The sequence below is a fragment of the Vulpes lagopus genome, chromosome 3 (assembly GCF_018345385.1).
Source record: "Vulpes lagopus strain Blue_001 chromosome 3, ASM1834538v1, whole genome shotgun sequence".
In the NCBI taxonomy this organism is placed as follows: Eukaryota; Metazoa; Chordata; class Mammalia; order Carnivora; family Canidae; genus Vulpes; species Vulpes lagopus.
Window position 1 is genome coordinate 68,462,783 of NC_054826.1, and position 24,811 is coordinate 68,487,593.

The window sequence follows — 24,811 nt, forward strand, 5'->3', positions numbered from 1 at the left end:
TGAATGGTATTTTAATTCTAGAGTAAATAATAAAGCATTACCTCGTTCCCCAAACAGGCAATTATACATTATGTATCATGTGTCTCCTGATATTCTGATAAAAAAAACCACACCACTACTTATGAATTATTTCTTTTAAATAATAATTAAATCAGAACCTGATTAAAATCTTTAGATCCAACTATCAATTTACAGGAAATACAGAGGCCAGAGTAACATTTAAATGATACTACAGAAATGCAATCACAAAAAATGAATCTTGTAGGAAAAATCAGCTGGTGTACCCCCCCACCTTCAAAAATAAATTGCAGGAAAAAAAAGCAAATTTATTTTTTATTCAAAAATAAATTGCAGGGGCAGCCTGGGTGGCTCAGCGGTTTAGCACCGCCATCAGCCCAGGATGTGATCCTGGAGACCCAGGATCAAGTCCCAGATCAGGCTCCCTACATGGAGCCTGCTTCTTCCTCTGCCTGTGTCTCTGCCTCTCTCTTCTCTCTCTCTCTCTGTCTCTCTCATGAATAAATAATTAAAATCTTTAAAAAAATAAAATAAAATAAATTGCAGGAAAAAAACAAAAACAAAAACACAGAATCCATGAAAAAGCCAAGAGATTTAAGAGCTATATTAACCATCAAAATGTGTGTACCTTATATTTAGATCCCGAACTTAAAATATTACCTCAAATGAATGTTCTTTATTATCCTCTAATCTGTAGTCCAAAAGTACACTCAAAGACATAATGCTACAGTCAAACTTTCCACTTTTTGCAGCCCAGTTTGGATGTACAATGATGGCTGGTTCATCAGGCAAAATGTATCTTCTTTCCCGCCGCTGGCGTTCCATTTCCTCTTGACGTTTTCTTTCTTCTTCCTACATATTTGAAATTTTAAGTAATGTTAAACTGCCATGCAAAATATGTACATATCAAGTGTACACTTTGTGACGAAAAAGGGCAAAATTCCCACGACTCCTTTTAGTGATTATGCCAACCATAAGGGCTGGAAAGAAAGTTCAAATTTACTAATGAAGATAGCAGCTCTTATGGCTTCTGCTTTTCTCTTTTGGGATTCCCAGTACAAGAAACTGCCTTCTAAAGAGAAAAAAAAAATCTGTGTTAACATATAAATCAGAGATTCTGGAAAATAGTGATAGAGCGTAGTTTCTAGATCTTCCTGAATCCCTACATAAAAAGGGAATAATCTAGACACCAATCCATGTACATTTACAACAAAACAAGGTGAAAAGGTATCCCCATAAATCCCAATACACAATTGAATATGAAAAAACCACAAGAACCAAAAGACCTATATGTTACTGGCATCTGTGTAGAGGGAAAAGTAGAAGGAAACAAATAGGGTTGTTGATGGATCTAAGAACAGGAAAACCACAAAGCAGTCAATAGACATTCACTGGAAAGTGTGGTCAATTTTGTAACAGCACCTAAAACTAGGCAATATTTATTTTATTTTATTTATTTATTTATGATAGACATAGGGAGAGAGAGAGAGGCAGAGTCACAGGCAGAGGGAGAGGCAGGCTCCATGTTGGGAGCCTGACGCGGGGACGCGGGACTCAAGCCCGGGACTCCAGGCTTGTTATCGGGGTGGTTTAGCCATTAAGTGCCTGCCTTAGGCTCAGGTCATGATTCCAGGGTCCTGGGATCAAGCCCCACATCAGGCTCCCTCCACAATGGGATGCCTGATTCCCCTCTCCCTATACCCCTCCATCCCCATTCAAGTTCTCTCAAATAAATATATTAAGTCTTAAAAAAAAAAAAAGAAAGAAAAATGGGTAATAACATATTTAAAATAGTCAAAGAAATATAAATGGGAATCAAAGATTTTATATTCAGCAAAACTGACTTTTAAGTACAGTATAGTCAAATTGTTACCAACATACAAGAACTTACATATCGCTACCATGAGCTCTGAGGAACCTCCTAGAGATGAGCTTCAGAGACAATGACAAAAGGACTAGTGGTGAGCATTAGATAAGTAATTGTAAAACCAAGACTGAATGAGAATTAAAAGAATACAATATGTAATGATGCTACATGCATCATGCATCCTACATGCTAGGATGATATACTTATAGACAACATAAAAACAATGGGGAGAAAATAAGAATAGGAAATGCAAAAATAATTTTTAAAAAATTTCAGCAATAATCTTGGTGGTATACTATTAGTCCCACATTAGTGTTGTGTCTCTATATTTTCCTACCCACTGGACAAAAAAAGACAATTTGAGCTTTAATAAGGATAAGAATCGAAATCCATCAAATGTGTTTAAATCTATAAATTCAGGGCACCTGGATGGCTCAGTTGGTTAAATGTCTGCCTTTGGCTCGATCCTGGAATTGAGTGCCACATCGGGCTCCCTGATGTGGGGAATCTGCTTCTCGCTCTCCTGCCCCTTTCCCCCATTTGTGCTCTAATAAAAAATCCTTAAAAATACATAAATCTACAAATTCATAACGATGTTTACTTTTTAAAGATTTGATTTAATTATTTATTTGAGAGAGAGTACAAGCAGGGGGAGGGGCAGAGGGAGAAGCAGGCTCTCTGCTGAGGAGGGAGCCCGATGTGGGGCTAGGTCCTGGGATGACCTGAGCTAAAGGAGGATGCTCAACCAGCTGAGCCACCCAGGCACCCCATAATGATGTTTAAGAACAAACAGGTAACCATCAGAAGAAGATGACAGGGAAGCAATTCAGTATCTTGAAAACCAGATAAAGGACAACACTGCTTACTTTAGGAACACATATAATAACATGATAACAATATAAAGATTAGCAAGGGTCCTGCATGAAGGTTCATTTTGAAGAAGTGTTCTATATTAAAAAAAAAAAAAAAAAAAAAAAGAATCAAACATTGATACTGCTTTCTGTATGAATTTACCAATAGGTAAAACTATACCACCAAGTAACCAGAGAACAGATGAGAAAAATTTGGGACAACAAAATGGTAAGAATTATGACTATTTTTCAACCCCAATGGGTGCTATCATCAAAAATTAAAAACCAGGGGCAGCCCTGGTGGCTCAGCGGTTTAGCACTGCCTTCAGCCCAGGGCGTAATCCTGGAGACCTGGGATAGAGTCCGACGTCAGGCTCCCTGCATGGAGTCTGCTTCTCCCTCTGCCTGTCTCTCTGCCTCTCGCTCATGAATAAAAAAAAGAAAACAAAAAAAAACCTTATCTGATTATTCTCTCACAATACTTCATAAATGATGATGTGTACTCCACAATGCACTAGGAAACAGATAATGTTGGTCTGTCCAATTACTGGTGTTCTAACATGCTTCCTATATTCCTGTATTTAAAATTCAGAAAACAGGGGATCCCTGGGTGGCTCAGCGGTTTGATGCCTGCCTTCAGCCCAGGGTGCGATCTTGGAGTCCTGGGATGGAGTCCCACACGTCGGGCTCCCGGCATGGAGCCTGCTTCTCCCTCTGCCTGTGTCTCTGCCACACACCCCCCCCCCAATGTCTAGCATGAATAAATAAATAAAATCTTTAAAAAAATTTTTTTAAAAATTCAGAAAACAAATGACAGGCTTATAGCTTATACATCCAAGAGTTATTCTAAGGGCATAAGATGGCTTGAATCTATAGTCTCAGAGTCTTAAGGACTGAAATGCAATCAAATACATAGCTATAGAAGCAGCAAAATTCTGGGACAAGCACTTCACTAGAACTCAATCTCTGAACTTGATGGCTCTGTCAATCAAATTTTCTCTCATTTTCTGTATCTAAGATATAAGGAGTAATTTTTTAAAGTCAACTCTATGCCCAATGTGGGCCTTGAACCCATGACCCCAAGACCAAGAGTTGCATGCTCTAACTGAGCAATCAGGCACTGCAAACATGTATAATTTATTATTCATTCTTAAAAAGGAAGATTAAAAATACATGACTTGGAAATAACTCAAATGTATCTCAAATGGAAAACTAATAAACTGTGATACGTTGATACTACCGAATGTTATTCAGCAATAAAAAGAAAACAAATTAGTGGGGCGCCTTGCTGGCTCAGTTGGTTGAGCATCGAACTCTTGAATTTTGTCTCGGAGTTGTGGAATAGGTTCCTAAGACAGACTCTACACTCAGCATAGAGTCAGCCTGGGACTCTCTCCCTTTCCCTTTGGCCCCACCCACATGTTCCCTCTCTAAAATAAATGAAAGTTTCTTAAAAAAGGAAAAAATTAGGGGTGCCTGGGCAGCTCAGTGATTGAGTGTCCGCCTTTAGCTCAGGTACTGATCCTGGGGTCCTGGGATCAAGTCCCTAATCAGGCTCCCAACAGGGAGCCCGTTTCTGCCTTTCTGAATCTCTCATGAATAAATAAAATCTTTAAAAAAAAGGAAAAAATTAGTGATATGTACAAAATGGGTGAATCTCTAATGTATTATTAAGGTGACTCAATAGGTTACACGGTTCCATTTACATGATACACTGAATAGACAAAACTATACCAAACAGGTCAGTGGCTCCCAGAGGCTGGCCTTGGGGACAGAAGGTGCACATGGAGACAAGAAAATGCTTACAGGTGAATGCAGAGGATTTTTAAAGTGGTAGACCTGTTTTATATCTTAATTGTGGTGGTGGTTACGTAACTATATGAATTTGTCAAACCTGCAAAACTGTTCACTATAAAGGTCAAATCTAAAAAACAAAAGGGGGGGGGATCCCTGGGTGGCGCAGCGGTTTGGCGCCCGCCTTTGGCCCAGGGCGTGATCCTGGAGACCCAGGATCGAATCCCACATCGGGCTCCCGGTGCATGGAGCCTGCTTCTCCATCTGCCTGTCTCTGCTTCTCTCTCTCTGTGTGACTATCATAAAAAAAATAAAATAAATTAAAAAAAAGAAAGAAAGGTTGAATCTTACAGTTATGTAGTTACATGCTTTTCTTAAAAAAAGATTTTAGAGAGTGAGTGAGCAGGGGGAAGGGGCCCCAGCAATTATTTTTTTTAAAGATAGATAGATTTATTAATTCATTCATTCATACATACATACATACATACATAGAGAGAGAGAGAGAGAGAGAGAGGCAGGCAAAGACACAGACAGAGAAGCAGGCTCCACGCAGGGAGCCCGACGCGAGACTTGATTCCGGGTCTCCAGGATCACAACCCAGGCTGCAGGCGGCACTAAACCACTGCGCCACCGGGGCTGCCCTTAAATCTTAATAAAAGTATACACACACATATTTCAAGAATTCTCTATAAACTAAAATCATATTTAGTATATACCTCTTTATCATCTTCAGATTTCCTATCATCCTCTTCTTCCTCTTCTTTTTCTGATTTCTCTAATTCCTTTTGTTCTTCTTTTTGCTCTTCTACTTTAAGCTGTTTTGTCAATCGGGCTATTAACTGGGATTTTAATCCTTTAGAACTAAGAGCTCGACTTTCTAATTCTTTCCGGAGATCATTTACCTAAATATAAAGAGCGTAAAAACAGAGAAGAAGAAAATGAGATATTGAAATAGGGAACAAACTATGCAATTATCTTTTATCTGATCTTTAAAATGTTGGTGAAAAATATACTTGTATAGCTCAGAACATGTTTGTGAAAATGCAAACTGTCAGAATATTTTTGGGAAATAATCTGTAACATGTTTTAAGATGCTTAAAGAAAAGTTAATGCTCTTTGACACAGTACTTCTAATTTCTGGGAATTTACTCTAAAGAAATATTCCAAACACAGAGGGGGAAAAAAAAACCCACAAAAAACCTTTTTGTATTCCTTTGTTAACAGTCCCTTCCTCAAAAACATGACAATTCTAAATATCCAATAAAAGAATAATACCACATCAACTAGATGGGAGGAATACAGAACAATTAAAATTAATTAATGGGGGGCACCTGGGTGGCTTAGTCAGTGGGGATCTGCCTTTGGCTCAGGCTGTGATCTCAGGGTTCTTTGTGAAGCCCTGTTTCAGACTCCCTGTTCAGCAGGGAATCTGCTTCTGGCACCTACCCCATCCCCCACCTCCCACGTGTGAACCCACAGATGCTCTCTCTCGCTAATGAATAAAATCTTTAAAATAAAAATAATTACACGGGAAACACCAACATTAATTGAAAAGGATGAGACTGCAACTGTTTTATACATAATCAGAAACCAGCCAACAAATCATAAAACTTGTACCCAAAAAAAATAATGGAAAAAAATATCAAAAATATAATAGTGGTTGTGTTTGAGTTTATAGGCCTGAGTAACTTTTATCTTCTATTTTTTACATATATACTAGTTTTTAAAATAAGCATGCAGGCAGCCCGGATGGCTCAGCAGTTTAGTGCCGCCTTCAGTCCAGGACGTGATCCTGGAGACCTGGGATCGAGTCCCATGTCAGGCTCCCTGCGTGGAGCCTGCTTCTTTCTCCCTTTGCCTGTGTCTTTGCCTCTCTCTCTCTCCCTCTCTGCCTCTCATGAATTAAAAAAAAAAAAAAAAAAAAGCATACATTATAATAAAAAGAAATACAAGTTTTAACATTAGAAACTGACTGGTAAAGCCATCAGTTTGATAAAAAGTCCTGGGATGCAGGTTTAATCTAATTACCTGTATGTTCTGAATCCACAGTTCTCTATATGAAACCTCACGTTGATGACAACTTGAGGTACTACAAAAATAACATTTTTATGATATACATTCTCTACTTAACAACGTGGTTTAAACTAGTTTCATACAAAAGAAAATGCTTTTTTGCTGTTAACAGATAACTTTTTTGCTGATAACAGAATGTGTTAAAATAGGCTGCAAAAGCATGAGCAACCAGCTTCTGATCTTCTGATATATGTAGAATGTACATATGCAGAATATATGGGTCTACATTCACATTATAAACTCAGAGATGAAAAAGTGTAGAATAATAATAGGTCCAAAGACATTGGGGAACAAAGAAAAACTAGTACAGGTTAACCAAAGAATTTCAAAAGAGGTTTTTAAATTATTTCCTTCCCAGTTCAGATGCATATCGGTCTACTTTTTAAATTTTATTCTAAAAACTAAAATAGGGATCCCTGGGTGGCGCAGCGGTTTGGCGCCTGCCTTTGGCCCAGGGCGCGATCCTGGAGACCCGGGATCGAATCCCACATCAGGCTCCCGGTGCATGGAGCCTGCTTCTCCCTCCGCCTGTGTCTCTGCCTCTCTCTCTCTGTGACTATCATAAATAAATAAAAAATTAAAATAAAATAAAATAAAATAAAAATAAAAATAAAAACTAAAATAATCTTGGTAATCTTTTTCCTGTTTCCTCCCTTTTCCTTGAATATAAATTACTTAAATGCAGAAATTCTGCCTTCTTGGTCAGTTCCCAAATCAAAAAATGATGTTGCTCACACTATAGGCACTTGTATATTACACTTGACAGATCCTGGCTGCAGTGACTTATGAAGTCACCTTTTATTTAATCATTACACACACACAAATACAATATAGAATATTTATATAAAACCTGTGAACTTTATTTTTAATGGTTTTATGTGATAAAACACTGATCTCATTCTCTATTCTTATCAGAGATTTCAAATTAAATACCATCAATTTCAAAGTTACCTTCATTGTCTTTGGATCAAGTTTAGACCAATGGGTAGGAGTGGAAATTTCTTTAGCTTCACCATCATCCTTCTCTTCTTCATCCTGATATACAAAGTTAAGAACATAATTACTATTCTGAAACCTTAATATAAAGGTAATTTATTTTTAAAAGTCTGTTGCTGATCTGTGCAAGGTCACAAATGTTTCAGATTGTCTTCTCCTAAAGTTATTATTTAGGCAAGTCCACGTACATACATTCTACCACTTTTAACTGATCACAAAGACACTCATCAGCCAATCAAAGCCAGATCTGTGAAACACAAAAGGGTGATAAATTACAACACAAAGGATATCAGGGATGCACAAACACTGCCGGTCTCCACTAACCACACAGTGTGTGATCTTGCCCCAATTTTCAAGCCACCCAAAGTTAAGACTGATTTAGTCAGACCTTTCAAATGTACCAAAGACGATGCCACATAGCCTGAAATGTCAAATCTCTCAGACTTGTGGTTGTCCAATTTCAAATATCCATGACTAGAACTGATGACCGTGAAAGAGAAAATTTTTAAAATTTTAGAAAATGGCAAAATGTTTAAAATGGCTTAATACTGAATCTTGCTCAACAACTGGTCCCAGATTCCAGCAACTAGACCTATGATAAAAACAAAATTCTGTGCAATTTAAGCACAACTTATTTTCCTTTGAGGTCTCAGCACTCTTAAAGTTAACAAACTAGACAGATTTTTTTTTTAAAGGAAAAGAAAATACAACTATACTGCTGAAAGCTGGATTACCAGTCGCTGTTACCAGTTATGTTCCTCCATGTGTGTTTGTTATGTAGTGTGTGGTGTGCATTTGTGCCTGTGTTCCTGTGCCTGTGAGAAGCGGAAATAGAAAAAGGGATTAGCGTTCAGTGCCTGTTCTCCATCAGCCTCCTTGCGTTCACCCTGAAGCTTCTCGACCAGCTGCTGCTTGTATCCTCGGGAGAGGGTTTCCCACTCTGAGCGGGTGGGAAGGCAATGCCAAACATCCGGGAAAAATAAAACCACTGTCTCCACATGAGCTGGAACTGTACGCCCCTTGTGGGTCTCCTCAGGGCGATGGTAGCGAATCTCTGCAAAACGGTACCTGTTGCAAGGGAAGAAGCATGTTGGAAAAAAAATTCTAAAATACATTTTAAAGACCCTAGTTCACTTGTAGCACATCAAGTAAAGAAATTTTGCTGCAAGAACTTGAGGTTGGTCTAAAGAAAAAAAAATTATAGAAGCCATAGTTCCTCTTTTGGTACATTTGTACAATATTTTATGGTTAAAAGAATATGTTTCCCAAAGCATTTTAAGTTTGATTATAGAGCTACCCATATTTTAGAGAATACCTGAAGAAGCTGGATAGCTGTTCAGATTTCATGAGCTAAAAAAAGAATATTCTCAATTAAGTCACAAGAAATATACTAAAATACAAAAGACAAATAAGCCTCAAGAGAAAATATGGCTGAACAAAAATAATCAGCAACTACATCATTTTATAACAAAAGAATTATGAAATGAAGTTCTCTCTCTTGACGATCTTCTCCAGCTATGCATGAAATGAAAAATATTTTCAACATACATCCAACTTCCGAAGTAAAGCATAACAAAACATTTAAATAATTTTCAGTTTATTTTGATTAGTTCTTAATTCTTTTACCCCCCAAACATTTTTGGCACCAAATAAACTTTTGCTACAAATGGGGATTTTCCTTTGAGATTACCTGCATGATCAAGGTTGCTAAAATAAGGGGAAAGGGGAGGCTGACAGATAAGAACATCTATATAAACTAAGAAAAAACGTTTCTAATCAGGAAATGAATTAGTACTTACCATTGTGTGCATACACTTAGATCAATGCCTGTCAGAGCCTTACAACAACGAATAGCAGTCTTAATCAACACAGAGGGGTCTTTTTCTGGGTCTGGTCCATCCAACGAAGGAGACCAGTGGCCTCCAATGGCCATGGCTTCATCCTTGCCTTTCATGCCCACTAAAAACTAATTCAAAACAAAAAATCATTTACATATATAATGCAACTTGTCAAATTACAAATAAGATACTTGAAAAGGAAAGGTACAAACCTTTCCAATATCATTTTTACTACCTCTGGTATCTGTGAGTCAAGGAAGAGTTCAGTTCATCGTGTTCCACACTGCATTTCAGCAATGGAATAGGATTTATACATCATAACTCATCCTTCTAAAATATTTCTTCAGATAAAGAATTCTTTAAAGAAACAAGCTATAATTCACACTTTAAGAGAATCCAAAGATACACTAATAAATCCATTACCACTAAGATTTTACTGTGCTACGAATATAACACCAAAATGACAGCTGAACACTAGTGAAATACAAATAAGATATATCCACGATCTGCAATGAAAAAGAATCTACATTATTAAATTCTGAGTGCCTTAAGAGTAGAAAAATTAGTTATTAATTAGTAAGTTAAAATGTATTTTTAATTTTACACACACACACACACACACACACAACTAAGCAAAGCAAATATACACCTGAAGTTAAAATAAATGTTTCACTTTACCTTAACAAGTCTAGCAGGATGTTGAAATCCATCTCGAAGTTCTTGTGGGTCTTCAGCAAGAGCACATGACTTATGATACAAATCTTCCATACTAGGACTAGCCATCAGCATTACCTATTATAGTCAAATAATTCAATCCTGTCAAAAGTCTAAAGTAATGTAAAAAAATGAGAAGCACTACTAATTATCCTTACATATTAGATATCCAAATTTTTTTTTATAAAAATGGAAAGTAAAACGCTACAGCAGAAATGGTATTAGATACTTCATATTAATGATAAGAGTTTTGTCAAGAAATGTTTCTTGATCAATGTTCTATAATAGCCAAAAACGATCCAACCATAAGCAATATACTGAATGTTACCCTGAAGACTAACATATATAAGGTATTCACCAACATCACATTTTATCTGAAGGTACCAGAAGTCACAGAACAGTCCAAAAAGCTCAGTAAAACCAACTTCATCTTCATGTTTATGAGTTTCGAAATGTTAAAACAATAACCATAAATTTTACAGCTTAAGAGGCAAGACACACTCTTACTATGAGTAACTGCTCAGAAATTTTAGCTGTATTATCACAGAATACAAACCTTTGCACTGTATAAATGGTCAGCATCTGGTGGATCAAGAATGGCCATATTTTTTTCTAAGGATTCTACTTCTCTGTGCATTACATAGAAATTGCAGTAATTTCCCAGCTGAAATGGTCTTGACAAAGGGAAAGCATCCACCCATGTAAACTGAGCATCAAAAAAGTCACTAGGTATATATAAATTCTGATAACGGCGCCTTAGTTCCATCATGTCACAACTAGGACTGAAAAACAGACATAAGTAGTGAATAAATAGCCTTAATATCAAAGATTATACAAACATTCACTCCATTCTGCATCGAAATACATAATCTGACATGGTTAAAAGCCAGCTGAAAATGGTCAGAGTCAATTATTAATGAGCTACAGATTTGCAAAGAGCCATAGGAAACCTTATTTTCACAAACTGTCTAGTTATAGCTTTAAATAAATAACTGGTACCTAAGTGTTACCTTCATTTCTTTCCTTTTTGTGTGTAGCTTAAAATTCGTTAGAGACCTGCTGAAAAAACTTCAACACCAGCTCCAGAGAAGATAGGAACAAAAAGCAGTTGTACCTCAGTTGAAACTATGCATTTTTTTTAGAAAATGATAATTAATACAGAATGGATAAAAATAGGGGACAAGAATGGTACCAAATGATGAGTATCCTCAATCAGGTTAATACAATGTAGAAAAAAACCTTTATTTTATAGTAATATCCTAGATCAAATATATTCAAAATTAAGTGCAAAAATCCACATGAAAGCTAAATCCAAATGTATTTTGGATTATCTAGCACCCCTCTACTTCTATCTCTCTGTTAATGAATAAGATCCATATCTGATTGTTTATTATGTAAAGAGGGTAAGTTTCATGCCTTTTAAATCTGGCATACTGATTTTTTTTTTAAAGGATGATTTCCTTTTTGCTAAGAAGGAGGGCTTTTAAAGGAAAGGAACTCAAAGGTAAATCAATCTGGTAAAAGAACAAAGGATTTCTATTAAAAGTATAATAAAAAGGGGAAAACAATTTGTAAGATGAAAAGATAAATACATTATCTTTTTTATTACCTTCTTTCTTCAATTGTGTTTTTTTAAAGACAGGGGTATAAAATATGACTTAATATATTTGTAGGGGTATCTTTTTATTTGAGGCCTAAAAATAACAAATGTATAACAATAAACTTGTCAGGTACATTTGCTAATAAGGTAAGATTCTGCTGTTAACAAAAAAAAAAGAAAATGTGTAAAGTAAGTATTAGAGATTTGTGTTTTCTAAGTGTTGCAAACAGAAAGTGTAATAGTTTCTTAGTTTTCCATCACTAGTTGTGTTTTACCAGTATTTCCATCACTAGTTGTGTTTTACCAGAATTAAAACTACAATAAAACAATGTACAAATGAGTCATTTCTTGGCATACAGTCTTTTTTAACCACATTACGATAAAACAATCTTGATTTCCACAACTATCAATGAGAAAAGGTATTGATATTTTAAAATGATTTTTTTTGTAATGGGTTGATTTGATATTCTAGGAATTTATTTTGAAGTGATGAAACGAAACTGAAGGTCTAATTTGGAAGAAGATAGATAACTATTGAATTTATATCCTATCCATGACAATTCTCCCCAAAAGTATCATTCCATACTGGAATAGTCTAGAGCAAAGATGCTCTCTCTATTCAATATCTTTGGGACTGGAGAAGTGTTTTTGGCTCTAATAAGTTACTCTGATATATGTAGCCTATATATTTTAAAAATACAAGTAAACAGGAATAACAAGAAAAATATAAATTTGACCACACGACTAAATGACCATTAACTATATTAACAATTAAGCAAAGTTACTAAGCAAGATTATTTTTTGGCATTGAGTAGCTTAAGTAAATTACAGTGTTTTACCCAACTTACAAATGAATATACAGGAATTTAAATTTTTGATAGGTCAGTATTTTGAGTATTAATTACACTATTCTTTGTTGAAACACAGTAATACTTCCTCAGGAGACTGAAGTGCATATAGTTATTTGTTCCCATGCTAAAGAGCTTTAAACACTGCTTTTAATGATTCTTTTTTTTTTTAATGATTCATTTTTATTTTACTATTTGTTTTCTCTATTAATTTATCTCTTCACAACTGCCACTCCCAGGGCCTTTAAATAATTCTTCCTTTCCCTTAGACTAAATTAGTCATTTTATCAATTTGCCTTTTTATGAATTACAACTTTGAAGTTATTACCTGGCCATGACATCTCACCACCACCGTTAATTATGGAGTATCTACAACTGCTAAGATTGGATAAAGTGCTCTATATATATGAATTCAATTTAACCTTAGTAATTCAGCTAATTGATAAAATTCCCATTTTGCAGGTTAAAGTAAGAAACTCTTATTAACTTGTCCATTACCTCGGACTCCAAAGGCTGAAAAATGTATTTACGCACATGTATTTATGTTCTATGTCTGTGACAGCATATGTAGGTCTATGTTGCTATCATGGCACAGTGTCACAACTAACTTTAAATAATTGGCCCATTTCATCAAACATAATGGACTACCCATGAATTTAATAAAGTTATCAATAAATCTGGACCTTAAATGACTAACTTTAAGAAACAAATTAAAACAAGTTCATTACACAGCAGCTGTCCTTTTTAATAGCTGTTATCTTTAATGAATATATGAAAATAATACACCCTTGCAAAAGACTCCATTCCTACTTCAAACTGCATTTCTGCCCTATGTAAACTAAAGATCACGAATGAAAGTTCTAAGAAAAATATCTCCATATATCCTACTAAATTAGACAAAATTACAGAGTTGCAAACTCAATAAAAACAATGAGGGAAAAGAACTTACCAATCTAAGGAAAATTTTGAAAACTGAACTGTGTAACGTGGAACAACACGTCGAACTCTCCGAGGTGATCGTTCTCTCTCTCTTCGAGGAGATCTCTCCCGGGAACGCTTTCTTTGAGGAGATCTTTCTCTGGATCTACGTCTTTCTCTCTCCCTTTCACGACTTAAAACAAAATTTTCTAAAATTACTAATATTGCCGGCATTACTGAAGAGTTCTTTGATAAATATAATAGATAATATAAAGCAAGATTCTCTAATATAGTTTAACAACTTCTAAAAATAGTACAATATGTGATACACAAACTCCCCCATAACCATTTTGAAACATACAATTTGTGGCATTAAGTGCATTCACAATGTGCAACCATCACCACCATCAAAAGTATACTTTAAAAATACCTTCGGTCATCTTTTCTGTTAGGCACCTGATCCCCTCTATCATTCCTTCCTGAAAATCTGGATGGTGGATCTAATCTTCGTGCTGGTTGTGGCTGTGAAACTATACGGACAGGAGGCTGTAATAAACCAGCTTTAAAAGACAGAGAAAAAAATATTTTAGCTCAACTAAAAACATTACCTAGTTGAGTTTTACAACTAGAAAACTGGATAGTATCTTGAGCTTCGTGGCCAGGTAGCAGACATCACTTGTATATTTGTATTTATTTTTTACAATCATTTAAAAATGCAAAAGCCATCTGTAGCTCAGGCGTCATGTAAACCAGCCATGGACCAAATCAAAGGGCTATAGTTTGAAATCCTTGATCCATAAACAATAAACCAAAGATTGCTGTACAATGAGGTATTCACAGGCTGCCAAGCTATCATCCAAAGATTACCTATACATAAAGAACTCCTTATAATGGAGCGATCTCTACTCTGACCTAGTAATCATTTAGCAACAATTAATGGAAGAAGCTGACATATACCTCCCAGTATCATGCAATAAAATTACAAAACATCACCTATAATGTGTTCTACCCAAAGCCTTTTTTTTTTTTTTAAAGAGAGAGTGCACAAGTGAGTTATGGGTAGGGACAGAAGGTGAGGAGAAGAAAATCTCAAGCAGGCTTCTGAAGATAACATGCCCCAGAGAAATCCAGGCACACTGCCCCTAAACAAATACGCAAGGACATTTATTGCCGCATCTTCTGAAACCAAAAAACTAGAAACAATCCTAATGTTTACTAGGGAACAGAACTGTAAATAAACTGTACAATATTCATACATATAATATTATCTAATAATGAAAATGAAGAATGAGCCAGATAGAAAAAATAGTATGAAAAACTTTTAGAACATAATGTTGAAAAAATTAAGTCCTACACAACAGTTTATATAAATGGAATCACACTATGTAAAATTCAAAGATAGACAAATCTAAACTGTACTATGAGGATGCATATTTAGAGAGTAAAACTATTATAAAAGTAAACTAGGAAAACTGTATTTTTTTACCCAAGTATTGATTAGATAGGTGTTTAGTAACTCATTACACTGTAATCTTTTTAATCATTTTAAGTATGCAATTATTTTAATATAGGAGAAAATGCCACAAATTAACACTTTTAAAAGTACTAATTAGGGGTGCTTGGGTGGCTCAGCCAGTTAAACATCTGACGCTTGATTTCAGCTCAGGTCAAGATCTCATAGTCATGACCCCCTCCATAGGGCTACACATTCAGTGGAGTCTGCTTGAGGTTCTTCCTCTCCTCTCCCTTTCCCTCTACCCTTCTCCCTATTCCTGTGCTAAGATAGATAAATCTTAAAACAAAAACTAGAAACAACTAATCAAGAATGCTTCTGTTAAGCCAAGGCTATCTTGTTAATGTTATTTCAATAAAAGTGTCCACAGTTTCAAATAATTTGCGAAGGAAAATGTAAAATACAGTTCATTTATGTCGTGCACTATAATTCCACAAATAACTTAAAGTTCTATTACCAGACAATATATATGTGAAATACCTGAGGTGGCCCAGTCCGTTATGTGAGCAACTCTATAGACTTTTGCTCAGGTCATGATCTCAGGATCCTGAAATCGAGCCCCAACCAAATTGGGCTCACTGCTCAGTGGGATGTCTGTTGAAGATACTCTCTCCCCCTCTCTGCCACTCCCCCCACCCTCAAATTAAAAATAAATAAATGAATAAAATGTTATATTTATGACATTTTCTTCCATTACAGGTAAGATACCTAAAAGGACTTGGGATTAACAGTTCTGATTTTTAAGTTCACAAAGAGCATGTCTTTATATAAGAGCAATAATATAAAAATACTTCCAAATAGCTACAGAAGTAAAAGTGGTATACACAAGATAGTTAAACTTCCTTTCAAGTATTCTGGAAATCCCTGCCCTTTATAATTAAAAGCATATTCTCCTTATTTTTAATAACTACACAGCTGTAAAAGTTATGTGTTAATCTGGAACAGAAAAGACACATTGTAAGTAATACCTTTTTGCTGTGGCTGCTGTAATAAAGGCTGCGGCTGAGTCTGCAATAATGGTGTAATAGAAGCTGCTGAGATCTGGGCCTGCAGCAGGGACTGGGGCTGGGGCTGAGCTTGAACACCAAATGTTGTCTGTGGAGCAATTGGCTGAAGTACAGCAGGAGGAGTCTTCAGTAAGGGTTGAGTTTGGGATTGATTCTTAACAAAAACAAAAACCAACCAAAAAAAAAAAAAAAATTAAACAGGAAGAAAACACTTTGAAAATTAGAAGACTGAATCACCACATTTCTATAACACCTAACTCAGTATTTTATATACCTGATTTGGTAGCGTTTGAATTCTTTGTGCATTCCATTTAAAAGGCATATTGGGATTATATGTAGCTTCAACCAATACTCTGTCACCCACTTGAGGGGTTTTCCCTTTGACAGCACTGGAAAAAAAGTTAAGTTAAATATACATATAATTAAGAGATTACTCAAAAAAAAAACCCATTTACATTTGTATTTTATCTAATGTAAACTATCTGAAAAGGAAATCTAAAAAGCCCCTTTTAAAAGTAGATATACCGCCTAGACTTCTTTAAAACTCACGTTTCACCCTCTCTAAAAAGTACAGGGTTTGAAGTGGAAGAAATAACTTTGCACCCCATATTCTACCAATATTGTGTCTGTCCTTCTTCAGTACTTTCTAACTTTAATAATCCAAGTGTAAGTTTGATTTCCTTTGGGCTGTGGAATGATAGGAGAAATGAAGATGGAAAACAGGAGACCCATTTTTAGAAAAATCTCGTAATAATTAAATTTCCCAAAATGAAGTACTTCTAAGGCAGTTCATTCGGAATATAGTTGAAACATCCAAGGAAAATCTTTTTATGCAACCACCATTACAGTAACAAAATACTATTCTGAATGTTAGTCATTAATCATTCAATCCTACTCATTATTTTTTCAAATAAAAATGCTTTTTTAGTATATAGTGTCGTTAGATATGTCAAACAGAAGATTAAATTTTAAAAGGCACAGAACTATTTCAATCTCTAATCTGTCTGCCCATAAAGAGTTGGAAAAATTAACTCACTCCTATGAAACATGTATAAAGAATTCACCATAATTACTTTATTCAGTAACCAGAAGATATCTTCACTCATATTCTCCATCAAAAAAGGCTAGATAGAAATTAATACTAGATGATTAAAACAAAAAATTATACCAAAAACACAATCCTATGCCACAATTAGGCCTTATCAATATATTTCATGCTAAATACAGGCAGCATTTGCCAACACCTAATTAAGTTACCTAAGCTGAAAGAACACATCTTCATCCACAAATCCAAATGTATCATGTAGTTTTGTAACTACGCCTGTAAAAACACGCTGTTTCTGAGGCTGGGTTTGTTGCTGACTGGATCTTGGTGTGGGATATGATACAGTTATCTGTGCTGCAGGCTGAGGAGTAGACAGGCTAAGGCTTGTAGGCAGTGCAACCGCTGGCTACAAAACAAAATCAAGATCAACTTAAGCTAGTGATTTGATAGACTCTAGAAATTAAAAATGACTGCTCTAACTCAAAATGCTAAAAATAAGTTTTTTAAAAAAGATTTTATTTATTCATGATAGTCACAGAGAGAGAGAGAGAGAGAGAGAGAGAGAGAGAGGCAGAGACACAGGCAGAGGGAGAAACAGGATCCATGCAGTGAGCCCGACATGGGACTCGATCCTGGTTCTCCAGGATCGCGCCCTGGGCCAAAGGAAGGCACTAAACCGCTGCGCCATCCAGGGATCCCCAAAATACTAAAAATAACTTATTTGAAGTTAGGAAACACACACGTACACCTTGAAGATGAAACCCAAGTCTCAAAAAAGCTTTTCTTTCCTTTAAATCTACCTCAACATTAAGTTCCTTCAAATGTTTTCACATATTATTCTAGGAAAAGAATATATACCATAGTGAAATGAGTTTTAAAAATACTGCAGGGAGCATTTGACTGCCTTCATCGGTTGAGTGTCCAACTCTTCGGCTAAGGTCATGATCTCAGGTCATGAGATCAAGCCCCACATTTGGCTCTGGGCTCAACAAGGAGTTTACTTGGGATTCTTTATTCCCTCTCCCTTTGCCCCTCCGCACTTAAGCACAAATACACATCTTCTCTCTAAAATAAATAATGCAGGGGCACCTGGGTGGTTCAGTGGTTGAACATTTGCCTTTGACTCAGGTCATGATCCCAAAATCCTGGGACTGATTCTCATATCAGGGTGCCTGCAGGGAGCCTGCTTCTTTCTCTGCTAATGTCCCTGACCCTCTCTCTCTGTCTCTCATGACTGACTGAATGAATAAATAAAATCTTTAAAAAAATTTAAAAATAAAATAAAATAAAAAGTGCATATTGGGTGGCCTGGGTGGCTCAGGCAGTTAAGCATCTGAACTTCATTTCTCAGGGTTGTGAGATCGAGACCCTCATCAGACTCATGTGCTACGCATGGAGTCTGCTTACAATTCTCTCTCCTTGGGCAGCCTGGTGTCACAGCGGTTTAGCACCACCTGCAGCCTGGGGTGTGATCCTGGGGACCCGGGATCGAGTCCCATGTCGGGCTCCCTAAATGGAGCCTGCTTCTCCCTCTGAGTCTCTGCCTCTCTCTCTCTCTCTCTCACGAATAAATAAATATTAAAAACAAGAACAAAAACAAAAAACTATTGTCTCTCCTTCCTCCTGTGCTGTCCCCCCAAAATACTGCATATATTAGAAGTGCCTGGCTGGCTCACTCTTGGTCTTGGGGTTGTGGGTTTGAGCCCAAGATGGGAGTAGAGATTACTTAGAAAAAAGGAAAAGCATGTGAATTTTAGTCCCCTCTTAGAAATTCAAAACAATAGTGGCATAATACTCAGGAAAGTTCTGTATATGTGAAGTAAGTCAGAGAAAAACAAATATGTATGACCTCACTTACATGTGAAATCTAAAAGACAAAAAATTCACAGAAACAGAAAACAGATTTGGTGACGGCCAGAGGCATGGAGGGAGAAGAAATGGGTGAAGTTGGTCAAAAAGCACAAATTTCTAGATAAGTAAGTTCTATGGATGTTATATACAGCATGATGACTATAATAATACTGTATTGTGGTTTTTTTTTTTGTTTTCTTTTTTTTTTAGATTTTATGTATTCATGAGAGACACACAGAGAGAGGCAGAGTCATAGGCAGAGAGAGAAGCAGGCTCCATGCAGGGAGCCCAATATGGGACTCAAACCCAGGACTCCAGGATCATGCCCTAGGCCGGAGGCAGGCTCTCAACCACACTGAATCACCCAGGCATCTCTGTGTTGTATATTTGAAAGCACTGACAAAGTAGCTCTTAAAAGTTCTCATCAGGAAAAAAATCTATAACTATGCAAGGTGACTCATGTTAACTAAACTTATTATGGTAATTCATTTCACATCATATATATATATATATATCAAATTATGTTGTACATCTTATATTAATATAGTGTTATGTATCAATTACTTTCCATAAAACTAAACAAATGAGAAAAATGTTACTTTCATTTCTTTTCTGGCACAAACATAGCATATTACTGATGAAAACTTCTATACGTAAATAGTAATAAAACCATTAAAAAAATAATCATCTGACTCTTCAAGACAAAACATGATGTTTTATGCTTGCCCAATAAATCAAGTCTCTTAATTTCTACAATAAAAAAAAAAAAGCCAAATCCTATATATAGTGAAAGGACTCAACATTTCTCAAACTATGACCACACAATTATTTACTCATAAAATTTCTTTAACATCCTGACAATAATGATTTATGAGCACATACTAGGAAATGTTATTCTAAGAAAAGACTAATTTTTTTTTGAAAAGACTAATTTTTATAGCTTTTTTACTTAGTTTGGAAATTCTACTATTGGGAGATTAAAATTACAAGATCAGTGTCAGCTGATTTTGATTCCTTAACAAAACCAAAGTGAAGTTGACTTCTCAAGTGAAATTTTACAAAAATAACACATTAAAGACTAAAATGGTATGAAAGGCTATAGACTACAAAACTTGTGTTCCTCAGCTACCTAAATTCTCTACCCATGGGACAATCACCAGTTATTATTATAGGTTCTGCTTCCTTTTTTATCATTTTCATAATATTTCAATTTAAGTCAGTAAACCATGGCTCTTTGGTCAAATCCAGCCCATAGCTTACAATTTTGTGATTTTTGTATAGTGTGAAATTAGGGATGGTTCTTCAAGCTCTATTTATTTTTAAAGATTATATTAATTTATTTGAGAGAGCACGAGCAGGAGACTGGCAGGGGAAGAGGGATAAGCAGACTCCTTTCTGAGCAGGGAGTATGACACGGGGCTCAATCCCAGGACCCTGAGATCATGACGTAAGTGGATAGTAAGACTCATACCTGACTGAAGTCATCTAAGTGACCTGTTTTATACTTTAAAATAACTGTTACAAATAATAAAACTTGCAACAGAGACTCCACAACCTAAACTAGCACTACACAGGGGCACCCAGGTGGCTGAATCGGTTAAGCCTCTGACTTGATTTTGTCTCAGGTCATGGTCTCAGGGTCAGGGTTCGAGCCCCATGTCAGGCTCTACACTTAGTGAAGAATCTGTTTGTCCCTCTCTCTCTACTCTTCCCCCCCACATGCTCTCTCTCAAATGAATATATTTTTTAAAAAGTTCAAAAACATTTTAATGCTGCTAATGCTGGAAAAACTAAGCTAATAATGTAATACAAAAGCTTCACCAACTAAGGTCAAGCTTAAAAGATATAACACCTAAAAAAAACTTTCCTAAAAATATCACCAATAATGAAAGTATAAATGCCAAAATCAGAATTAAGTTTAAAATAAGACCTCATATGTATTCAAACTAGATCACAACTGGATCTGCAATCAAAAACATTAAATACAAAACAACAACATGCATTCCATCTTTAATTCCATGTATTGTTAAACTAATATGTGAACCAAACCAATATTCATCTTCAAACCCTGAAAGAAATACTTAACAGGAATAACATGTTTTGGTCTATTCTTCATTCAGATATCCAAAAGGAATAATGTAATGCCAAACTAACCTGTGTTAAAAGAGTCTGCTGAGGTTGCTGTAACTGAAAATAGAATAAAAAAACAAAAACAGGGAAGAAAAAGAAAAAGGTCAATCAAAATTGTTTCATAGATGCTCTCATTAAAAAAAATTCCTATTAAATGGGTACTTCATTTCTAATTAAGAAATATGGTGGAGGATGCCTGGATGCCTTAGGCAGTTAAGCATCTGCCTTTGGGTCATGTCATGATCTCCCGGGGTCCTGCAACCCAGCCCCGAGTCAGGTTCCCTGCTCAATGGGGAGTCTTCCTCTCCTTCTCCCTCTACCCCACACCCCCTGCTGATCCTTTCTAACAACAACAAAAAAAATCTTAAACAAAAAAAAATATATATCTATAGTGAAAGTAACAGAAGTGGGGTGCCTGGATGGCCCAGTGGTTGAGCGTCTGCCTTTGGTACAGGTCGTGATCCTAGGATTGAGTCCCACATCAGGTTCCCCATAGGGAGTCTGCTTCTCCTTCTACCTATGTTTCTGCCTCTCTGTGTCTCTCATGAATAAATAAACTTTTAAAAGAAATGATTAAAAAAAAAGTAACAGAAATAATTATAGCCATTTCCTAGAAGTATTTCTGATTGCAGACCTGATATATAACTAACTCGTTCAATGGGGCACCTGGCTGGCTCAAGTCAGTAGAGCATGTGACTACTATTCTCTGTGCTTTGAGTTTGGGCACAGAAATTATTAAATATAAAATATTTTTAAAAAACCCAAAAAACCAAACTCATCCAATAAAAAAATTGATGTTTTATCTTATTTCATAGGGATAACACACACACACACACACACACACACACACACACACAATCAACCAAGTCCCTAGATGGGAAAATTTCCAGTACTGACATATTAGTCACCATGCTGCAAATGATTATCATCAGTATGCTATTTGCATCAAAAATATCATTGGAGAGGGGCTCCTGGGTAGCTCAGTCAGTTGAAGTGTTTGCCTTCTGCTCAGGTCATGATCCCAGGTTCTGGGATCGAGCTGCGCATCAGGCTCCCTGCTCAGATGGGAGTCTGCTTCACCTCTCCCAGCCTATTCACTCAGTTATACGCTCTCTTACTCTCACTCATGCTCTCTCAAATAAGTAAATAAAATCTTTTTTTTTTTTTTTTTTTTTACAGATTTTATTTATTTATTCATGAGAGGCACACAGACAGAGGCAGAGACATAGGCAGAGGGAGAAGTGAGCTCCTTGCAGGGAGCCAATGTGGGTCTCGATCCAGAACTTTGGGATCACCCCCTGAGCTGAAGGCAGACGCCCAACTGCTGAGCCATCCAGGCATCCCAGTAAATAAAATCTCAAAAAAAAAAAAAAAAAAAAAAAAAATCATTGGCTCTATAAATGATATATCCAATTATGTGGTTAGCACCAAAATATATAAAGAACACACAAAATCTTATATCAAAAAACAAACCAATTAAAAAATGGGCCGGGGGCAGCCTGCGTGGCTCAGCAGTTTAGTGCCACCTTTGGCCCAGGGTGTTATCCTGGAGAACTGGGATCGAGTTCCGCATTGGGCTCCCTGCATGGAGCCTGCTTCTACCTCTGCCTGTGTCTCTGCTTCTCTTTCTGTCTCTCATGAATAAATAGTTTTTAAAAAAATAAAAATTATAAAACTTAAAAACAGGCCAGGGGGCGGGGACCTGGGTGCCTCAGTGGTTGAGCATCTGTCTTTGGCTCAGGTCATGATCCCAGGATTCTGGGATCGAGCTCTACATCAGGCTCCATGCTTCTCTCTCTCCCTCTGCCTCTTCACTCACTTATGTACTCTCTCTCAAATAAATACAAAAATAATAAAAATAAAAAGTAAAAAAAATCATTGGCTCTATAAATGATATTCAATAAGAGGTTAAAACCCAAATTATAAAGAAAATATATAAAATCTTACATCAAAAGCCTCTCTCTGTGTATCTCTCATGAATAAAAATCTTAAAAAAAAAAAAAAAAAGGCCAAAGGAACGGAATAGACACTGTTCCTAAAAAGACATACAGATGGGAAAAGAGAAACATGAAAAGACGCTCAACATCATGCATCACCAACGAAATGCAAATCAAAACCACAATGAAGCACAACCTCACATCTGTCAGAATAGCTAAAATCAAAAACACAAGTAACAAGTGTTGAAAAAAATGTGGAGAAAAAGGAAACTTCATGTACTTTTGGTGGAATGTAAATTGGTACAGCCACTGTGGAAAATAGTATGGAGGTTCCTCACAGAATCAAAAATAGAAATACCGGGATCCCTGGGTGGCGCAGCGGTTTGGCGCCTGCCTTTGGCCCAGGGCGCGATCCTGGAGACCCGGGATCGAATCCCACATCGGGCTCCCGGTGCATGGAGCCTGCTTCTCCCCCTGCCTGTGTCTCTGCCTCTCTCTCTCTCTGTGACTATCATACATACATACATACATACATACATAAATACATAAATACATAAATAAATAAATAAATAAATAAATAAATAAATAAATAAAAAAAATAAAAACTACCTGTAAAAAAAAAAAAATAGAAATACCATATAACCCAATTAATACCACCATTGGAATATATGGACCCCTATGTTTACTGCATTATTTACAATAGCCAAAATATGGAAGTAACCTAACTGTCCATCAACAGACAAGTAGATAAGGAAAACCTAGTGCATATACACACACATACACACACTCTGGGAGATTACAATATTACACAGCTATAAAAAGGATCAGATTGTGTTATTTGAGACCACAGAGATGGACCTAGAAGGTATTATGCTAAGTGAAATAAGACTGAGAAAAACAAATGCCATATGATTCCACTCATAAGTAGAATCTTAAGAAAAACAAAATGGATGCCTAGGTGGCTCAGTTGGTTGAGCATTGGCCTTTGGCTCACATCAGATCTTGGGGTCCTAGGATCCAGCCCTGAGTCAGACTCCCCACTCAGCAGGGAATCTGCATAATCCTCTTTCTCTGAATCCCCAATAAATAAATAAAATCTTTAAAAAAAAAAAAAAAAAACCACACACACACAGTAAAAAATAAAGATTCACAGAGCACCTGGCTGGGTCAGTCAGTAGAAAAGTTAACAAAATTAGCAATAATCGCACCTTGGATAAACCTTATTGGCTACGATACTGCCACTGCGCAAAGCTGGGTCAGTCAGTAGAGCGTGTGACTCTTGATCTCAGTGTTGGGAGTTTACGCCCCACACTGGACGGAGAACTTACATTTAAAAAACTTAAAGATTGGGGATCCCTGGGTGGCGCAGCGGTTTAGCGCCTGCCTTTGGCCTAGGGCGCGATCCTGGAGACCCGGGATCGAATACCACATCAGGCTCCGGTGCATGGAGCCTGCTTCTCCCTCTGCCTGTGTCTCTGCCTCTCTCTCTCTCTCTCTGTGACTATCATAAATAAATAAAAAAATTGAAAAAAAAAAAAAAACTTAAAGATTAAAAAAATAAAAATAGGGTGCTTGAGGTGACTCAGTCAAGAGTCGATTCTTGATATTGGCTCAGGTTATGATCTCAGGGTCCTGAGAATGAGCCCAGCCTCGGGGCCTCAGGCTCCAAGCCAGATGTGAAACCTGCTTAAGAGTCTCTCTCTCAAAAAAAAAAAAAAAAAAAAAAAAAGAGTCTCTCTCTCTCTCCCTCTCCCCACCCCTGCACACTGTCTTTCAAAAAATAAAATAAAATAAAGGCTCAAAGCCAATGA

The 24,811-nt window shown here is 36.5% G+C and overlaps 1 protein-coding gene, 1 non-coding gene and 1 pseudogene across 6 annotated transcripts in view; all 3 read right to left on the reverse strand.

Moving 5' to 3' along the window:
* Nucleotides 1–24,811, reverse strand: part of CCAR1 (cell division cycle and apoptosis regulator 1) — a 62,944-nt gene that overhangs the window by 17,781 nt on the left and 20,352 nt on the right. For 3 of the 5 annotated variants that reach the window (XM_041749326.1, XM_041749325.1, XM_041749324.1), the window contains exons 5-17: nucleotides 21,088–21,120; nucleotides 17,295–17,488; nucleotides 16,312–16,426; nucleotides 15,999–16,191; nucleotides 13,948–14,077; nucleotides 13,549–13,710; nucleotides 10,708–10,933; nucleotides 10,116–10,229; nucleotides 9,399–9,565; nucleotides 8,457–8,667; nucleotides 7,555–7,638; nucleotides 5,247–5,432; nucleotides 679–870 (exon numbers count right to left, since the gene is read on the reverse strand). In XM_041749326.1, coding sequence (XP_041605260.1) covers nucleotides 679–870; nucleotides 5,247–5,432; nucleotides 7,555–7,638; nucleotides 8,457–8,667; nucleotides 9,399–9,565; nucleotides 10,116–10,229; nucleotides 10,708–10,933; nucleotides 13,549–13,710; nucleotides 13,948–14,077; nucleotides 15,999–16,191; nucleotides 16,312–16,426; nucleotides 17,295–17,488; nucleotides 21,088–21,120 — 2,007 coding nt within the window. The remainder of the gene's footprint in view (nucleotides 1–678; nucleotides 871–5,246; nucleotides 5,433–7,554; nucleotides 7,639–8,456; nucleotides 8,668–9,398; nucleotides 9,566–10,115; nucleotides 10,230–10,707; nucleotides 10,934–13,548; nucleotides 13,711–13,947; nucleotides 14,078–15,998; nucleotides 16,192–16,311; nucleotides 16,427–17,294; nucleotides 17,489–21,087; nucleotides 21,121–24,811) is intronic. The other 2 variants (XM_041749327.1, XM_041749328.1) reach the window with 1 other exon arrangement.
* Nucleotides 9,697–9,761, reverse strand: LOC121488559. Its single transcript, XR_005987174.1, has one exon. It is a non-coding gene; the product is annotated as a small nucleolar RNA SNORD98 (small nucleolar RNA).
* LOC121488416 lies at nucleotides 24,126–24,253 on the reverse strand (annotated as a pseudogene).